At 41.2% G+C, this 20417-nt stretch overlaps 1 protein-coding gene across 9 annotated transcripts in view; it reads left to right on the top strand.

Moving 5' to 3' along the window:
- Nucleotides 1-20417, top strand: part of EBF1 (early B cell factor 1) — a 372164-nt gene continuing 351747 nt past the window's right edge. For all 9 annotated transcript variants that reach the window (XM_015585196.2, XM_015585198.2, XM_015585197.2 and 6 more), the window contains exons 1-5: nucleotides 1-425; nucleotides 2532-2688; nucleotides 3251-3314; nucleotides 3941-3996; nucleotides 14300-14373. In XM_015585196.2, the coding sequence (XP_015440682.1) occupies nucleotides 292-425; nucleotides 2532-2688; nucleotides 3251-3314; nucleotides 3941-3996; nucleotides 14300-14373 (485 nt within the window). In that variant the 5' untranslated portion in view covers nucleotides 1-291. The remainder of the gene's footprint in view (nucleotides 426-2531; nucleotides 2689-3250; nucleotides 3315-3940; nucleotides 3997-14299; nucleotides 14374-20417) is intronic.

Here is a 20417-nt window from a genome sequence, read left to right as displayed (position 1 = left end):
AGCCAAGCATACATCTCATTTTTTTTATTTTGGTCTTTTCGTTGGATTTTCCCTTCTTTTTTTCTCTCCTTTTTTTTTTCGGGTTATCGCTTAGTTTTGAGCGACGGTTTACATTTTTTAAAAATTTGCTTTCCATCCCGCCTTGATCTTCTAGCGCGAGTTCATCGTCTCAAAAAAAAAAAAAAAAAATCTCTGGCTGGCGGTTTTCTTCCCTTTTTTTTTTTTTTTTTTTAAAAAAAAAAAAAATATTTTCAAGGGGGAGGAGATTTTCCACAAGAAAAGGTTGTTTTCATGTTTGGGATTCAGGAAAGCATCCAACGGAGTGGAAGCAGCATGAAGGAAGAGCCGCTGGGCAGCGGCATGAACGCGGTGCGGACGTGGATGCAGGGCGCCGGGGTGCTGGACGCCAACACGGCGGCGCAGAGGTGGGTACCGCTCGGGGACCGCGGCCGGGGAGGCGAGCCGCGAGCGGAGGACCGGGAGGCGGTGGCGACGGCCCCTGCCGCGGGGCCTGGCCGCGCTCTTGCGTCTGCTGCTCGGCTCTGTTCGACTCCAGGGCTCGGCGCTTCCCCGCCGCGCAGCCTTAGGCGCCTGCGGCCGGAGAGCCGGGAGTTCCCTGCGAAGAGTCCACGCTTTGCCGGCACTTTCCTCTGCTTCGCCTGTGACTGTTTTCATTTTGTTTTAAGCCAGAAGAGGCGAGAGGCGCCTCACCAGCATGATGTTGGATATCTGTTTTTTTTTTTTTTTTTATGACTGCTCTTTCTTTTCTGGCCGGCTGTCTTTTTCTTTTTCTTTTTCTCTTTCTTTCTCTTTATTTTCTTTCTTTCTTTCTTTTCTTCTTTCCTTTCTCCTTTCTTTCGTTCTTCCTTTCTTTCCTCCTTCCTTTTTTCTTTTCTTCCCTCCTTTTAAAACTTTCTCTCCTTCCTTTTCTCCCTCCCTCCCTTCCTTCTTTTTTCCTTCCTTTTCTTCCTTCTTTCCTCTCTTACTCCTTCTTTCTTTAATTCCTTTCCTTTTCTTTTCCTTTCCCTCTTTCTCCGCTCTTCATTCTTTCCGTCCTCTCTTTCTTCACGCCTTCCTGTCCCTCCTGCCCTTACCACCTTTCACTCCTCTTTTCTTTCTCCATTTCACCCCAGAATCTTCTCTCATTTCTCCCGTCTGGTTCTCCTTCCCTTCTTCTCTAGCTTTCAGTTTTTCTAGATTGACCCCTGAGAACAGCAACTCCCAACTTGAATTCTGACATCTCCTAAAAGTCTTCTCCACCCTCTGTCACCATGGCCCCTTCTAGCTCCTCTCCCACTCTCAGCTCCTGGGATGCTAGACTGTGAGGCCTGAAGGTGCTGCCCTTGGAGACTGGCCCCAGGGCACCTTTCCTGGGCACCTCCAGCACTCTTTAGGGGGACTCCTGGTCCCAAGTGAGAAATAGCCTTTTTTTTTTCCAGACCACTAGCTAGGCTTGGGGGGAATGGGAGACCTGGCGGCCCCAGGCTCTATCGGACTCAGGGCGGAAGGGGAAGAAGGAAGATGACTAATTACATCATCCTCATTTTCTCCAGGCTGCGGACAAGTGTCCCTAACACTGTTTCCATCCCCACTGAGTGTAAGGATGGGGGTGGCAGGTAGTGAGAGTGAGTTGGGTAACTGGGCTGGAAGTGAAAGTGTGTGTGTGTGTGTGTGTGTGTGTGTGTGTGTGTGTGTGTGTGTGTAGAGAGAGAGAGAGAGAGAGCGCGAGCGAGAACGAGAGAGCGCTCTTATGTTGGGTAGGTTGGGCTGTCAGTGGCTGCCCTGCGCCCCTGGAGCCCCAACCTCCAGACCCCCGGCGGGCGCGCTCAGCCGACAGCCCTGGAATGAGTGTGAAGATTTCACACTCAGCAAAACTTTGTCAGGACCAGTCTTTAAAAAACACCCCCAGTTCCCTTTCCCACAGCGACCACCCGACAGCTCTGAGTTCCACCCTTAGATTCCTTTTCTCCACATGCCTTATTATTTTTTTGGAAGGGAGGGACATGTGGCTTCCCGAGGCTGGGCACCCGCGGCCGGCCAGGGAGCATGAGGTTTCCTGGAGGATGGTTGCTGCAGAGAGAAGCTGACCATGTTTCCCGTCCCTTCTCACCTGCCCAGGGAGATTCGAGGGGATGGCTGGAACCAATTCCCATGGTCCTCTCCCTCTAAGTTGTAACGACCCGCTCTATTCCGCGAATGCGGGTTCACCTCCACCGCCACTTTTCTTCCTTCCCACGCAGCGCGCGTCAGGTTGGAGTAAATGCTTCCAGCATTTTAGCTCCTGAGCAAAACGCAAACAAAACTTTCAGAGCGCTTCTGAGAGTTTGGGGGGCGCACCCTATGCTCCGGAGGGAGGACAGGACCCGCGAGAACACGCAAGTCCCGTGGTCAGGTGGACCCATGGCGCCTGAGCAGGCGTGTAGGGCGTCCACTGGGCGTTTGGGGAGCAGAGGAGACGCGTGTGTAAGGGGTGACAGGGGTCGCGGGTCGAGGTTCCGCTTAGCCGTCTAACTCTGCGTCTTTGGCCACAGCGGGGTGGGTCTGGCCCGGGCTCACTTTGAGAAGCAGCCGCCTTCCAATCTGCGGAAATCCAACTTCTTCCACTTCGTCCTGGCCCTCTACGACAGACAGGGCCAGCCGGTGGAGATCGAGAGGACAGCCTTTGTGGGGTTCGTGGAGAAGGAAAAAGTAAGTGGGCGCAGCGCCGCTGCCTGTCGCTCCTGGCCGGGGAGCAGGCCCAGGCGCTTCGGGAGGCGCGCTCCTCCGCCAGTGCAAAGCACCCACAACACACTCCTGCGCGGGGTCCCCTAAACCACTTTCCGCCCTGGGCGAACCCGGACTCCTAGTCCGTGAGGTTCTGCTCCAAAAAAGTTCGCGCGGAGCCCCCAGAATTGGAGAGAGGCGAGCCCGGCTTCGCACTCCAGAGCCAGGGGCACCCGGGAGGAACCCGTCCTCGTTTGCGCGCCCGCTCCTGCCTCTGCTGGCCCAGGGGCAGGAGCCCCCAGGGGAAGGGGTTCTCCTGTGAGCGCCTCATGGAATTTTCTGTTAGGGCAGAGGGAGCAGTAAGGGTCGGGTTGGGGGCGGGGGTCGGCAGAGGGATCACAGTTGGCCGCAATTTCTGTTGTTCGCGGGCCTGTCCGGCTCCTGCGCCGGAGGCCAGGATGCGGAAAGTTGCCTCGAAGTCCGTCCACTTGCTCACGCCGACCTCTCTCCTCCATCTCTTGTGTCTTTTCGTCCTGATGCAACCCAGGAAGCCAACAGCGAAAAGACCAATAACGGGATTCACTACCGGCTCCAGCTCCTCTACAGCAATGGTGAGGCTCCCGTCGGGTCAGCGCGGGCAAGCCGGGGCTGCGGGTGAGGGCAGGGGGAGCGGGGGAGCGCCAGGTGGATGAGAACCTCAGCAAAACTCAGTTGTCCACCATCCTCGGGGTAAACTTGCCTCACGTAAGTTTCGCCTGAGGCGATTTCACCCCAGGAGGCCCTGAGTGGCCCGCGGACGGCGGTGCTGGGCCTGCGCGTACCTGGGGCCAGGTGTGGCTTCCCCGCTCTCGTTAGGCCGCTTTTTTTCTTCCTCTTCTTAAGGCCGGTTCCCTCGGCTTCGACTCCAAACCCAAAGTCCCTTGGGTTTAGGGGGCCACAGTGATCTTGGCCTTGATGGCTCCGAGAAAGCTCGCAGAGGGGCTCCCGCGGCGGGAAGGGAGGGTAGCCGGGTGGGGGGCCCGCCCCATTCCCCTGTGCGGTGCTTGGGGGCTGGCTCACGAGTGCGCTAGGACTAGGCCAGAGGCCCTTTTCTGAACACTGGGTGAGGGGGGCTCCTGGCTATGCTTCTCCGGGACAGTTGGAGTTCCATCAGCTTTGGAGCCCATTCTTTGTTTTTTCGCGCAGATATCTCACTTAATTCTCCTTCGTTCCCCTGTTCCCTCCCCCGATCCCCCAGGGATAAGGACGGAGCAGGATTTCTACGTGCGCCTCATTGATTCCATGACAAAACAAGTAAGTTTCTTAATTTCGCGCCGCAGGGGTGATTCTAGGGCTGTGAAATTTGGAGGCTTCTAGAAGCTGGCTACTCCATTGCGAGAGGGCTAGGGCTCGAACTCTCAACACCAGGGCCGACAGCGGACCGCGTTCTCGGTGCAGCCTTCCAGGAGCCCGCCGCGTGGGGAAGATGGCTCGACGGCTCCTTGGTAATAAGGAGAACTCAGATCTTGTGAATTAAGACTGCAGGGTGCTAAGTGGGGAGAGTATGGGCTGAACTTCCTTTGACCAGGCCAGTGAGACTCAGAAGGCGCCAAAGGTGCCCGGGGACCTTGGTGCAGAGTGGGCCGAACTTGTGAAACTCAAGCCACCTGGACCTCCCCGGGGAGGTGGAGGATAGAGATGGAGTAGGTGGGGGCAAAGGCAGCTTCCCCAGGAACGGTGAGATGGGCCTGAGAGGGCAGATGACCCACTTCGCAGATTTTTAAAAAGGAGGAGATGGTGTTGGTCGTGTTGGAAGAAGGCGCGACAATTGTTAGAGGATATTTTGCAAAAATCCTCCTGCTTTTGCCTCCAAGTTTGGCAAGAAGCCAGGCAGCATGAGTGAGCTTGTGGTCTTAAAGGTACACAGACGGCATTTTCCTAAGCTCCTCAACGAGTGAGAGTCAGGCAGTGTACATGCAGGTTGAATTCTGGTTTAAAAGATACAGTTATGAGCCCAGTCAGAAAAGAGGCCTGACGTTTTAATGAGGCACAGAAGCTTTTTTTTTTTTTTTCTTTTAAATTTTAAGAAAAGTTTAGTTTCGGAATTAAGGAGCTGGTTAGGTAGTTGGGTGACTTAGTCACAGAAAAAAGAAGACAGCTTTATTGGGTGGGAGAAAGAAGTCAGAACAAAGAAAAAAGTTTCCCATTGTGTACCAACCACCAATTTAGTAAGAGAGTTAAAACTTATTTGCTTGATTGTGATTTAAAAACATTTCCTTTAAAATAAGGGAGGTGATCTTTCATAGATACTGGATTGGAATATTTCAAATTAGAGTATACATGCATATTTAAAATTCGGTTTTGGATAAGCCATGGCTTAAATATGTTGTACAAAATGCACATCAATAAGCTGTTGGGAGTTTTAAATCTGTCAGCAAGAATGAATTTAATAACAGTGAATTTTGATTATTACTCTCATATTTCATTGCGAATGAAGTAGAAAACATGAGGGTATGAAATGTACTTTTTAAAATAATAAATTTCTACTGAAATCTTTTTCAAGTATTTGCCTAAAATATTTGACTTTCTTGAACATCCATTTATTTCTTAGTTGATTGTTCAGAGTAAATCCACGTTTATACTTTTTTTTGGTGCTGGTTTTAATTATTACATAGGATAATTCCCTTTCATTTGAACACATTGTATTTTGTTAATTTTTTTTCCTGCCAAGCATAAACACAAAAGCCTGATTTCAGTAACATTTTTTTTTTTAATGATATCAAAACAAAAATGTCTTAAGTAAAGTTTTGTTTTAAAAAAGTTGTCTTTGATACTCTGGATATCCCTTCCTGCCATTCTCATCAGAGGAAAGCAAAGATGGGAGGGGAGGGGGAAGTATGAACTCTAATACATATTCCATATGTATTTATTAGAATTTACTTTTTAAAAGATAAAAAAATCCCCCACAAACCAGTTTATAAGGCCTATCTGCTTGTGCAACATTGGCCACTTAAATATTACGTTATAGGCAGCACTATGAAAGGAACAGTTGTAAGAAGCACAAAATTAGGACATGTTTGAAGTGATTAACTTCTCTCAAAACTTTATTTTAGACCCCTAAAACAAAACGTGCCATGAACCTATTTTACGTACTCTCATATGGTGGGAGAATAATCTGGGTTTTTGTGAAGCAATACATCAAATATCATTTTACTAACAAGGTTGTAGGGCTTAAGAAAAACTACAGTTTAAGGTATTCTTTGACCACTTGGTGTCATAAATTTTACCAGTGTGCGGAAGAGACTAGAGCAAGATGTAGCTTATTTTTAATAATAGGTGTGAGAAAGTCACTTGCCATAATATGACATCTTACCGGAAGTTAAAATTATATATGTATGCAGTTATATATTTTGGTGGAGAGTGACCTGAAAAAAAGCTTAAATAATTGTCTGAATTTAGTCTAAAAATATCAAGAAAGAGTGATTTTTTTTTTTGAGGCATACCTGTTTGCTTTCATAATAATTGTCTAGTGCCTTCTGTGGAGCTTTCACTTTGAAAGGCAATCCCTGCCTATTATCCGGTTGCTTGTTCGTTGATTATGTGCTGTAGGAGTCTGGGAAGTAGGTTAACTTCTTGTGTACACTGTTAATACAATAGTCTTCAAAAAGCAGATCGGTTTGAAGAAGTATGACTTTCCTTAGCTGGGACATAATTGTTATGGTTTAGCTTTGATGAGTAAAACAGTGGATTCTCATTTAGCTTGAAATTATTCTCTGATAATTAACTACTAAGTCTGATTAAAATTTTCTTAAATTTTTGATTTTAGTTGAATATGCAGTGACCTCTTCAATCAGAAGTAAGGCTTGATACAAACTGACTGATTAAATGGTTACATTTCCCCCCTTGTGAAATTCTTCCAGATAGACTCAGGATTTTGATATTTAGAATGCAAACGAATAATTTCAGTGATGTGACAAGTTCTAATAACATCATAAATTTCGAAGGGAATACCTCGCCATAGTTCAAGTGTCTTCTCTTAGCTGCTTGTTTATGGTAACACTTTTCAGATCAGAGATGCAGCATTGTGTACGTGATATCGTATCTTTGACTCTCAAGTTGGGGTTTAAAGCTCAAGGGGAATCTTTGGCATGCAATCCCAAACTAGCTGTACACTCTATATTTTCATAGAATTTTCCTGATGTTGGGTGGAATTAGAAGCATTGAGATCAAACAGAAATGTACTCAATCAACCAAGATGTATTGGTATGACACAGTATTTCACACCTTTTCAAAGTGTCTCATTATACTATTTTGAGTAATGACTCTTAATTTTGGACTCTACCAGGAAAGATAACTTACTATGAATAATGAATGTATAAGAATCTGAGCCCCCTTAACCCTATGCCTTTCTTGTAAAATGCAAAAGAAATAATATTTAAAAAATTCATCCACCAACTAGGAAATAAGAAGCTTGCTTTTGGGAAGGGTTGTTCAAAACCAAGTTTAGTTGGACTAAAAATAGATTGTTTTTGTGTCATTGCTGTTTTTGGTATTCCATTAGTGAACATGCAAAAAGGCCTGTAGGATCCAGAAGTTTATGGCTGTTGCATCCAGAAACGGTATCTACTGCAGAAGCTCAGATGAACCCTGTGGGAGAGGTCTGAGGTTTAATGTGCCTCATTTCAGGTTTTCATGTAGTATCTGAAATATGGTTTTGTTCTGTGATTGCTTCACTGAGTTATTTATCTTTAAATAGTTACATTAAAAAAAGCCTTTAACTTATCTTCCCTCCTAACATCTTGCTTTAAAGAAAGTGACATTTTTATAATTCAAAAAAAGAGTACCAAATTCCATAAAGTTATCAAAAACAAAACATTCCCCACCCCCAAACAAAGGCTTTTTTTTTCCTTTTTTTTTTTTTTTGAAAGGGGAAAATCCTACCCGCATAATCCTTGTATGTGTGAATTTGAAGAAAGGTGATGTGGTGGCAGGGCTAAAATCCCAGCCCAGGGGAGGTGCAAGGCACGATCATCAGCAGTGTTGTCATATTTCTCTTCCCAGCTAATCTTTATATATTTGTTGTGATGTTCCTGGTACTTTAAGTTATTGATGCAAGTGCATTTTTTCCTATTGATTGTTTCATTATATCCTGCCACAGCTATGTAGATTTGATTAACGACCCTTTCAGTTCATGGTTCTTCATTGGTAGATAAACACATTTTTAGTATATCAATAAGTTCCAAAGGAATTCACTGGGTTAGCAGAGAGGTTCTTTCATATATTTGGGGAAACAAACAAACAGAAAAGGACAAGGCAAGATTATAGTCAAGAGCCATATTTCAGCAGCTTTCTCTCTCCTTTGGTAACATGTCAAAAATGCAGGTGATTTAAATTTCCTTGCACATAGCAGAATGAAGAAGTTTGGAATTTTTATGCATGATCAGGACCTGTGTTTGGGAAAATGTAAACTCATCACAGTGGAAAATGTGTTGTTTGGAGTCTGGGGGTGAAAACAAAGCTGATGGTTTTGGAGAGATTGCCGGAGCCAGATGGCCTAGTACTTCCCCAGTCTGGCGGTCCAACTGCTCCCTCCTGGATAATATGCAGCCATTTGTTCGGGGATATTTACGCTAGAGCTGTTTCCATGTGAATGTTTGAACAGCATTAAAAACGAACATATTAGTAGTGATGCATTTATCGAAATTGTGTGATTACACCGATAGACTGTTCTTGTGTCTTCACTTATATTGCTGAGAGGCATGAAGGAGTGTGTGGATGTTGGTGAATTGTTTATGTAGTTGTTGAGCAAGAGTGATTTGGTCTTAGTAATTAGAATATGTAAGCATTTGGAATCCAACTAATGGAAATAATGGTAGAACCTACTTGGAATGTCTATTGTGAAAATTATATGAACTCATACATATAAAGTACTTAGAATACTGACAGGCATACATTAAATGCTTAATAAATTAGCTGCTTTTATAATATTATTATTATTATTATTATTATTATTATTATAATATCCCATTGGGTTGACAAAGCCAGTTGTATCTACTAATATAGATGCAAATATAGTTACCATATGAGTGAAATATCTTTTATTACTGCTAGAAAAGAAATATAATATGGGGTTGTTAGAATGATTCAGTTTTTATCTTGGAGTTTGAATAATATAAGGGATTTTATTTCTTTGAGACATAAGAGGTGCATTCTAAAGCTGACTGCTCTTGGTACACATTCTCTTTTTATTCAGGGCTGTGATGTAACTGAACGGTATACTGAATATGATATCATTTCTTTGCAACTTTCCTAACTCAGTTCTGAAAACGGCCTGCTTAGCTGCTGAGCTGAAATTACATCTTTGTAATTTGTTCACCAGTAGCCAAGCTGCTAATTGAAGTGAAATAATTTTTTATTTTATCCCACTATCACTGTTGGATTGCTGTTTGACACAGTTGTTTATGAAATGTCAGATTTGTAGTGTTTTCTTTGGCGCAAGTTAATTTTTAACTAGGGCTCCTTCACCTAGAAATTTCTAGGACCACATTAGCTAGCACATTTTTATTTTTTATTTATTTTTATTTTTTATGATGAGCAGTGGAACTTACTGGTTGGATGTAAAGATTAATATCACAGTGTGTTGATATTGTAGGTGTTCATATTATTTTTTGATTAGTTTCAGTTCTTGTTAATTTGCTACCAAAGGCTCGTTGACAGGGTACTTAGAGGACACTTCGCTTCTGGTTGAAGGAGGTGCTTTGTACATTCATGAGCTTTTTCTTTAAGGTGACAGATTAGGTTTGGCCTTTTATTTAGTACATGGATAAAAGAGTAACATATTTCCAAGGTTACTCTTTTGGTTTAAATGGAAAATTAGGAATTTTTGTTAGTTATGGATAACCTACCTACCTTTCTTTCTCTCTTCTTTTTTTGTCTTTCTAAAGTAATGATGACAAGTCTCCTATTGTTTGGTTGTAAACAAACATAAAATAATGAAAACATTCTGTTTCTAAAATCCTTTTGGATTTTAAGGAACCGAAGTCAAAATATTCTCACCTTCTTTATTTTGGCATGGAACACGAAGAGTTAAAACTATTAGAAAAGTAAACAGAGAAAGCCATGCTTAATTATCTGTATTTCCTTTGGCATCCTATTGAAGTGTGATCCTAGTGTACGTTCACCGTGTATTTTTCATTTTACTCTGTGGTCTTTATCCACAGTAAGTTTCAACGAACTTTTAAAACCTAGTGATGTTTTAGAAAAGCAAGTATGAATCACATTTCACAAATCGTGGCAACCAGAGCAGATTTCCACTATTGATTAATTTATTTCTTTTCAAAAATGTTTTAGATTAATTTATAAAAGGACATTTGAAATTGATGGCATTTTATCCTATCACAATAATCCTTCTGGTACTGTTGAGTAAGGATATGAAAGTTTAACAATTCTTATTTTTTCTTTCTTTTGTGTTAATTATAAAACGTTATTCTGGGAAAAAACCCTCAATCTGAAGGCAAATAGAGTATTAAAAATAATTTCATATTTTATTTCCACTTAACAGAGGAGGATATTAAGAAAAGGAAATCTAGTATATTGGAAAAATAAATCTGCTCCAAATATGTCAAGATTTGACAACTTATCAATTTCACCAGGTTTTTAAAGTTGAGATGAAGTTAGTGTTTATTTTTTTACTTTTCTCTGAATGCTTTTTCATTCCTGCCACCTTAAAGCATTTATTTGCCATTGGCAGGATTAATGTAAACATTGTTTTCTTCTTGATATTGTATTTTTTGTTTCTTAGGTTAAAACATCAACTTGCTTTGCCATCAATTCACTTATTTAAATAATATATTTTCTATGCATTCTCTCCCCAACCACCCATCTCTGTAACAGGCCTCTCATCCTTACTCCTGATAAACACATTGATTTATTTAAACCACTGTTGTCTTTGTCGCTCTCACAGCAGACTACCTTCCTCACAGGGAGCAGACACATGATTTACTATGGAGGATGAAAATAAGCCTTCTTCTTGGTGTTCCATTGTTTGGGCCCTAAACCAGCTGTCTATTAAAATGGTTTCACTTAAAATAGTCCATGCTGTTTATATGCTTCTGTGATTTCCCAGCTGATCCAGCCTCAATGAGCATTACTCACACGCCACAGGGGCACATATTTAAATTAGGAAAAAAAGCAGAAACTTCTCTGTAAGTTGGTGTTAGAGGATCCTTTTCTTTTTAGGCTTAAAGTCCGGGTTTGCTGAGTTGTGAACCACTCCTGATATGAGCACTAAATGTGGATAGTGCAGAGTCTATGTGTGGCTGTCAGTTGTGTGTATAAGCTGGAGGGAGAACTCAGAGGCATTTTTAAAAAGTCAGTTTTATTGTTGACATTCTGCATTAGATGTTCAACAAAATGAATTTATCATAGTTCCCTGTACTGGATCTCATCAGACTGTTGATTTCTTGGCCTGTATCTTTTATATGATATTGTGTGTGTGTGTGTTTTAACAAGCCTTTTGGGTAACAAAAACTGCTTTGGGCAAGGTTGGAGATGAATCTGCCTGTGATGGAGTTCCAGTTCATAGTTAGCCCTGTCACACTGAGGTTCCAGTTTACTGTATTCACAGGAATTTAGTTCCACTCCATAGGACAGTGAGAAGACTCCAGTTTCACTTGCTTTTATTTCAGAAGTCACAAAAGTAGCAAGCGCTTCTTTCTCTGTATTGAGGTGTTGAAAAATATTGTTCTATTGAGGCCCCACTGAAAAGCGACAGCACAAACTTTGTGCTTTCATTCCTCCCTAGAGTTCCCAACTAATTTTGAACAAATCCGAACTCATGCTTTCATTTTCCTATGTTCATGTAGAGAAAGATTCTCCATTTTGCCTCTGTTGCCAGAAGCAAAGGGGTAGTTTGGCATTTAGTAGGGAGATGTATTACAGAGGCCCTGGGCCTTTAGTGAATGATGTTCAGTCACCAGAGATAAAAACATGGGGTTCCTGGGAGTCCATGGGCCATCCACGATTTGGGGCAGTCACGTGCACTTCTGCATTGCACCGTATCTTTAATTAAATATCATTGCAGGCCCACTGATTTCAATGGAACCAGAGCCTCAGTAAAAATAATATATATCATCTAGAAATAATCAAAATGAGAAAGTCTGATGTAACTCATACTCCCTCGTCCCAAAAAGAACCAAACTTTTTTTCTCAGGAGGGAAAACCCCACCAATACCTGTGAATTTATTTATCAAGTTACTTGTAATAGTTTAGCATGACAAAAAACTAAAGTTGAAACAGAGGTTATCTGGGGTATTAAGAGAGCATATAAAATTGTGGTGATAATAGGATTTTACAGAAATGAGCGATTAGAATTTTTTTAGCAGCATGTACGAGATCTAATCAGTTATTTACAATGTTTCTTTGATTTCTCAGCAGTGATAGCAGTAAATAAAGTAGGCAGATATGATTTTTGGTTTTCAAATGTTTTTGATTTACTTAATGCATTTTCTTAAGTAAAACAACTTCTGGGGTGTTTGAAAAGGTCTTATAAGAATACAAGAAAGAATCAAGGCATGACATAATGAGAGGATGAAAATTTGAGGGATAATGTAATATTAACATAGTCTAGATTACCTCCCCAGAAGATAGTTATGAATTACATAAGGTGAAGTAGTAACTTGACAGTGCAGAAATCTGGCCGATGATCTCTGGTGGATGGCAGGCATCACCTTAACCAAATGGTCAGAGTTTATTGCCAATAGTGACACTAGTTGACAGTGCGATTTGATGCACCGAGAACTCAGGGCCCCATCTGTGGCATTCTGGCCCTGAATTGTATAACTTTACGTCTGAGGACACATAAGACAAACGCAAACTAAGGATGTTCTATAAAAGAACTGGCCTGTATTTTTCAACAATGTCAATGTCATGAAATGCAAAGACTCAGGAATGTTCCGTGTCGAAGAAGACGTGACAACTGACTGCAATGTCATTGGTTTTTTGGTTCTTTTTTTTGGACTTCATTGGGTAATTGGTGAATCTCAATATGGTCTGTAGATTAAATTATTGTATTTTATCAATGTTAATTTTTTTTGATTCAGATAATCGTACTGTGCTTATGTAAGAATATTCCTTGTTTTAAGGAAATACATGCTGAAGTATTTAGGATATGTCTGCAATTTATTAATAAATGGTTCAGGAAAAATAGAAAAGAATAAAGAAAATTTAATAAAATACAAACATTTGGGGAGTCTGGGTAAAGAGTATCTTAGGGAATTTTTATATATTCTTGCAACTTTTCTGTAAGTCTAAAATTATGTCAAAGGAAAACCTTAAAAAATTACAGAGTTATGATAGGCTAAGCATAAAAAATGATTTAGGTGGGCCAATGGTAGGGAAATGCTTCCTTTTTATGCAGGTACTTTTTGTCATTTTAAAATTTGTTGCAATTTTTGTTTTGTAATGGAGTTAGATATCTTAACCAGAGCCTGCTTGGAAGGTCTACACACACTGTGTCTTAAGCTTTACTCATCATTTTAAAGGTTCTAAAAGTCCCAGATTCATAAACAAAGCACATTAAAGCCAACTACAAGTTAGTTACTATAGCATCTGTATGTACTAAATAAGGATAGTCTCTGGTTAATTTAGGTAGTTTTATCACCAAGCAGTTGAGGGTTATGTGAATGTGTGAAAGTAATTTATTAACAATTTGTAGCTGTTTTATATTAGTATTATGCAGCGATACAGTGTTAAGTTCGTTAAAATATATCCCAATGCAGAGCACTTCTTTACCAATGGCTGCGAGTTTTTCTTCAGCCAGGTATTAGTATTTAGATCTCCCAGAAAGCTGAGGTCTCAAGGAAACTTCCCAGTGATCATAAGCAAAACATTTGTATGCATATTACTAGAAACAGACAAAAACATCTTGGCTGGTGAGGTGGCTTGGGACTTTAGATTTTGAGAGTCAGATGTAATTTTTAGTTTAGGGAGATAACTATGGCGCGAGCCTACGCATCTGCCGGTAAGCATTACTGTTTGGGTGGGTATACACCCAGGAAAGCTCATTTTCAGCCTGTTGAGGGGAAGAAGGTGTTTCCCCGATTTATGAATCATTGTAAAGAAGACAGTTAGTGAATGGACTCATTAACCATACCTCCACCTGTTCTCTACTACTCACCTGTAGAACACTACATGTTGGGGCTGTAAGTAGTAAAATGAGGTGGCAGATACATACAGATCCGTGTACTTTTCTATATTTTAAATCAATAAGATCTCAATCTGCGAAACCTGCTGGGTTTTCCCTTTCTCTTTGATTAGATTTATTTTTATTCTGAATTGAGAGGAGAATTGTGGTTGTCTTGACAACAGACGCCCATCTCACACACGGATGTGAAGATGTGTCATAATAAGGCGGTTGACAGGCCAGAAAGGAGCATATCCCCTTCCACTCCATTTGGGCTGATCCTTAACAATGTATCTTAAACAATTAGCCCAATGAAGTCTTCGGCTGCTGAAGGCTAATTGGCCCGCAGCAGTTATGAAGTGGTCAAGAACTCAGTTGTGATTGTTCTCTGCTACTTGGTTCCATTCTTAGCTCAAACTGTGCCTTTGTTTACAGGCCATAGTGTATGAAGGCCAAGACAAGAACCCAGAAATGTGCCGAGTCTTGCTCACACACGAGATCATGTGCAGGTAAGAACTACCTTGTACTCTCCCTTTAATTAGCAAAGAGAAGATGAATTTGTATCTCAAATCTAGGTGAACTCAGGTCTATTTTGGGGTACACATTTATCTTGCAATCTAAAAAGAGCTGTTAGACGTGAGTGTTTGGTACTAAATTGTCAGGCAGCAGAGTGGTTCTCAATTATTTATTAGATTTCATCCTGTAAGACATACATTTCCATTTTGATATCACACTGTTAATGGGCACAAAGCAGTGCCTTCTCCTTCTTCCTTTCAATCGAATAAAATACAATATAACCCTTTTAGTGTTAATATATGCGCTCAACTGCATTGCTAGTAAAATGAGGAAGAGTTCTATTGATGTCAGCAGAAGCCTCTGTTCGGATAAGACTTGAAAGTTATAGTTCCCCTTTTTAATTCTCCCACTTAAAAATATGATCATCCATACAGAAGCATCATTCCTTCTTAAACTGAGTGTGGGTTTTCTTTCCCTCTTGACTCTGATCTCTTAATCTTAGTTACCCTGTACATAACTATGACAATGTAGCTAATATTTCTCAGGGGTAGTGAGCTTTTGGAAGGACAGCAGAGATGAATCTCTGGAAGGTAGAAGAATTCATGACATCTGCAAATGAGTGTCTTTATTTTTGCCTGATGTCAAGCTGAAGCTACATTTGAAAATAGGCAAGTATACCAAATTCACTTCCACAGCCTTGGCCGGTCCTCTCCATGTGAGAGAGCAGGACAGAGAACAACCTTTTAACTTGCAGTTTAGGATTCTTATTCTTCATAAAATAACACTGGCACTTTGCTCTCGATATATTCTGAGTAATTGGATAAAGCATGAAGATGCCACTATGCATCAGAGAAAGGCTACTAATTGCTTTGTTAGCCATGCAGGCTCTCCCTGGCTCAAAGCATGCTTGGCTCCTGACTGTTACAGACCAATCCGGTTAGGGCTTCAGCTGCCACTTCAGCATGGGTGGGCTCTATCTGCTGCTCAAGGACTTGTGGGGAAATCAGTCTTAAAACCCTACAGGTAGAAATAAAATAGAAAGGGTTTAATATGTCTCCATAGCAAAATCCCAAGTATTAACTTCTTTTTTATCTATAATTATTTATCTAAAAATTTCCTTTTTCTTTTTAAAAAGTACTTTTAATGTATTATTCTAAAATATATAGGCATTTCACAAATTTCTGCCTCAATGATTTGTAAAACTTGTCAATTATTCCAAGAAACAGGTTGCTTTTCTCTAACTTTAAAGCAGTAGCAGAACCCAAAAATATAGTCATGAATTTCTTAGAAGGTACTATTAGGCAAAAATTAGTGCTATACTGTATACAGCAATTGTACGATAAAGCTGAGTTGCATTTTTCAGAATTAAATTAGTGAAATCATTTCGAAAAGCATTAAAAAATGACCTCCTTTGTATTACTCTTTTCCAGACTGTATCTCTATTTTAGCTCCCCACAATTAGCATGTCATTAGAATGAATTTTCAATGTTCTGTTACATGTGATTCTGGCAAAATAGGAGACAGACAGGAAGATAGATCTCAACCAATAGGCCAACTAATAACTATATATCATAGATTTGCATGTCATATCTGTACATTTTTGGACTATGCTAGAAATAATTCTATTCTTGAAATACTTAAAGATATATTAGGCCTTTCACACGCAGGCCTACCCTCTATTAATGCAGTTTATATTTTTCTTGTTCTTAAAATTCATTGGTCCAAAGTACTTTATTATGCTGGTTGGTGTGCTTTACTGCTGATGTTCTTTCTATTTTTCAGAAACATAAAAATAGCAAAAATAAAATTTTCAAGCCACTGAAGGCAAATGATGATGTTTGTACTGCATGGCTGAGAGGGAAAAGCCATATTCAAAATGTCACCCTGTTAATGTTACAGATTACGGGTTTTCCTGGCTGCCTGTAGATGTGTAAGGGGTACTGTTTGTTTACCAGGCCACCATGACCCTATTACACAAACCTGTCATCTATTGTGTGGCTAACAGTCTTTTAAATTGCAAATCTGATGCTCTTTAGGGGGCTTTAGGAAAAAAAATCTCACTTTCCACACCATCCTATTTCTCTTGATTTCTTGCCTGTTGTAAGTGGAAGTTGGGATGTGCTGAATTTGCACCAGGGGTGCAAATGCAGGCTCAATTATAAGCATAAAATTAGAGTCTGTTCACCATTAATCAGCCTGGCTAATTGCTATGCACCACCATTAGCCATATGGTGTGAAAGACAGCTTGCTCTCCCCAAGATGAAATTTCTTCATTGCAGACATGAAATAGTGAGGACCCTGGATTTTAAAATAGCATGTTTTAGATATTTAATTTCTAAACAACTTTCTGCAGTGCTTTCTATCAAGGCTAACGGCACAATAAAACTTTGCGTTTATGTCACAAAAGCTGTATATTTATAGTACGTTGGAGCAATGGTAAAAAAGACAGAGAATTTACATCAACAGGAAAGGGCTTGAGATGATTCTGTTTTGTTGCAGGGGAAGGAAAAAGAAAAAGGAAAAAAGAGAGAGAGAGAAAGAAAAACACCAGGAAGCTGTGTCTCAGGTGGTTGCAAATTTAAGAAATCCATTTTGTTCTTTTATAAGGATAACCCCATGTCAGGAGCTGGCTAAAGGACTTGCCGCCATTACATTATAATTATTGCCATCTTTGAGACAAAACCTCTTTGACTTGATGGCATAGAGCTCTTTCTGTGGAATTCTGAGAGAATTTCTGCATTTTCCGTAACTCGGAATCTGTCATTACGTTTTGCTAATACCTGGTGGTTACGTTCTTAAAATAATATGGCCCCGTGAAGGATTTTTTTTTTTTTAAAGCTGGAGTCCATAAGGGATTTGATTATAAGTATGTCTCAACGTCCTGTGTTTAGATGTGAATGAAAAATAGGAACTATGCTTCATAGGTGAACCTGTTTCCCAACCTCCCAGGCTGGCTGAAGCAGATTTTCTCTCTTTCCAGTGCACAGGACAGTTTCAGGGCTTGGGAACTCTGTTTAGGAGAGCACTTTCCCCCATTATCAGTGCCTGGCTATTTGCGGGGTTATGAGTTAGTTCTCAAAGTTAGCCTCTCCCTTGATCTGGTCTCTTCTTCCTTTCTCTTTGCTGGCTTATTCTGATTTTGCCTTCAGATTGTCACGTCAGCATGGTTTCTTCAGAAAGCATCCCTGGCCCTTGTCCTGAGTTATGTCTTCTTGCTAGGCCTTCTGATTATATCCTGTGCTTTTCTCCATAGCACTCAGCACATCAAACTGTGTGTCCCCAGCCTGTCTTCCTTGCTGGACTAAGAGCTCTTCGAAGGCAGAGAAGTTACTCAGTTTTCCTCTGTGCCTTGGTTGTCCCGTGTGTGAAATGGAGGGAAAATATTACTTATCTCATAGGTGGTTATTATGATTATGTGCTATAATCTCCATAAATGCTTATCATGGTGCCTGACACATAGTAAGTACTGAGTGTCTGTTATTATTAATAGTAGTAGCAGTGGCAGCATTATCCACAGTGTCTACCTAGGGACCTGGCTCACAGTTGCTCAGAGTAAGACATTGATAAGAGAATATTGAAAAGAAGCAAAGTGTCTACTAAAGCATTAATATACTTTGTTCATTCTGGGTGTCACGGTAAGGATGTTTTCATTCATTCTTTTAGCACCTACTGTGTGGGAAGCACTAAATGCAGAGCCAAAAAAGACTGAGTTCTGCAGCAGGAGAGTTTACAGAGCAGCTTGGGAGATGAAACCTGTAGGCAGATAGCTAGACTGTACTGTAGAAAGGGTTGACCGTGATGTGATGAGAGGTGAAGCAGAGGATTGTGGCTATTCAGAAAAGGGGGACATACCTGTAGGGTGATAGTAGCTGCAGAAATGGGGAGGAGGGCGAGATAGGACAGGGATTTTAGAGGGTGCGTGAAGAAGTGGCCCATTCGTTGGTGGTCCAGGCAAGATTTCTCTGTAGAGAGGTCTACAGACGGATGATCTATGGCTTGCAACTGGAAAGAGAGTCAGGGTGAAAAATAACCAGCTTCAGAGGTTTCTTCTCAAAAGTGAGAGTTGAAGCTGTGGTCTCACATGGGATTGATAAGAGTCTAGAAGGAGAAAGGTCCTTGGATACATTCTTGGGGGATAATCAAATTTGCAAGAGGGGAAGAGGGTATGTTTGAGAATTAGGGAAAAGACCCTGTGCACACAGGGCACAGAAATAAAAGGAGAGTGTTTTAGAGACGGGGAGCCATCTGTACAATAAGTGCTGGAGAGATGCTGGGGAGAAAAGCACCAGCAAGTCACTCTTGAACAAAGCTACTTTTTATGGAGTTGAAGTGGCAAGAAGTGATGGAGACTTGGCAAGGGGAAAGTTGTACAGTGAAGAAACTAACTCAAGAACAAAGAAGGAGCAAGCCTTTTTTTTTTTTTTTTTTTTTTTTAAATTTTTTTTTAAAGAGAATGGGAAAACTTGACAATGTGTCTAAACTGAGGGAAAGAATAAACTTATTCTTACAACTATTACTCAGACTATTCAGCTAATTCCCGCAGCTCATCCTCTAGCCCCATTTGGCTAAATAGGTAAGATATTTTGTTTTTTATTGTAAAGCTTTGAGATGTTTATTTTATTAAAAAAAATTTTTTTTAAGCTTTGGGATTTATATAATGTTCTTAACCAGTTGAGAGAGCCTCTACTTATAGGAAGAAGTCCTATGTCCCTAAAATGAGGACCTGCACGACTAGGAAACATCTAGCTGTTTCTTGCCCTGATTTATGGAGCTGTGTGTCAGCTCACTGGTGATATGCCACCTGTGTTAGGCTGCTAAGGACGAGACTCATAAGTTTGCTTTTCCCTGGGTGTGACAAATTGTCCGGGAGATGCACCAACCTGCTGGGGAAAGGGTCCACAGTGTACGTACAACACCAGGTGCTGGCTACCCATTCCTGTGACGGGCCACATTGCTCTCCTGCCACTTGGGTTGCAGGTTGAGAAGGGATGTGAAATAGTGGAAGTCCTGCTCTGTGACAAAGCAAATTAGGAAACTCCAAGCCCCTATAGATGCCTGCTTTAGGGAGCGAATAATACCAGGTCTGTGCCTGGTACAGTGCCCGACACACATTAGGTGCCTAAGTAACACCATTCTGAGTGGATGCAGATCCATCAGTCACACAGTGGTGAGGACATGATTCACTGTGAGTTCTTTCATTGCTGTGGCGACTTCTCCTTTGCAATGCTTTTGCATCTGCTGTCCCATGTACTGTATCGTTTCATTCTGAGCCCTCTTCTGCTTTAAACATAAGTGAATCTGTTCTCTTTTCAGCCTGTCCTTCTTGGTTAATGCCTGTCTTGTGTATGGTGGAGGTTGGTGCCCACATGTTTTGGTCCTTCTGAGTTTGGTGGAAGGAACTAGGGACAGTTCGACTTAGAGCAGAGAGGACTCTCGTGGGCAGAAAAGACTGTCATGGGAAGAAGGACAGGTTTTTGCTCTGCATGGCACTGGGGTTAGAACTGGGAAGCTTGTAGACAGGGGGATAGCTGTCAGCTTAGTCTAAGGGAAAACCTTTTTTCTCCCCAATGACAGTTGATTTTTAATATTTTAATAGGAAAGTAATAATGCAGTACAAAGCGGAAGACTGCAGATATATGTGAATAAGATATATATCCTCCATTCTTCCCCACTTCTTATTCTACTCCCTATAGGTTATGGCTTTGAAGTTTCTATTCATGTATTCAAAAATATTTTTTGAGGGCCTGGTGTATGCCAGGCTCTGTTCTAGTTGCTGGGGATGTAAGGGTGAATAAAAAAGTCTAAGATCCTCTCCTCATGAGGTTTATATTCTAGTGTGAGACAGATAATAAAGAAGAAGACAAATCATATAAAACGTAATGTGGCGAGTATTAGAAAGAAAACTGAAGCAGGATGAGGGTTTGAGAGCATTGGAGTGGTCAGGGAAGGCCTTTTTACGGCAGTGACTTTGTGCAGAGTTTTGAGTGAAGTGCAGGTGTGACACAAAGTGTCACACTTGTGACAAATTCTCTTTCCC

The sequence above is a fragment of the Pteropus alecto genome, unplaced genomic scaffold (genome assembly GCF_000325575.1).
Source record: "Pteropus alecto unplaced genomic scaffold, ASM32557v1 scaffold40, whole genome shotgun sequence".
Taxonomy (NCBI): domain Eukaryota; kingdom Metazoa; phylum Chordata; class Mammalia; order Chiroptera; family Pteropodidae; genus Pteropus; species Pteropus alecto.
Note: the sequence above shows the minus strand (reverse complement) of the source record. Positions and strands in the feature narration are given on the sequence as shown.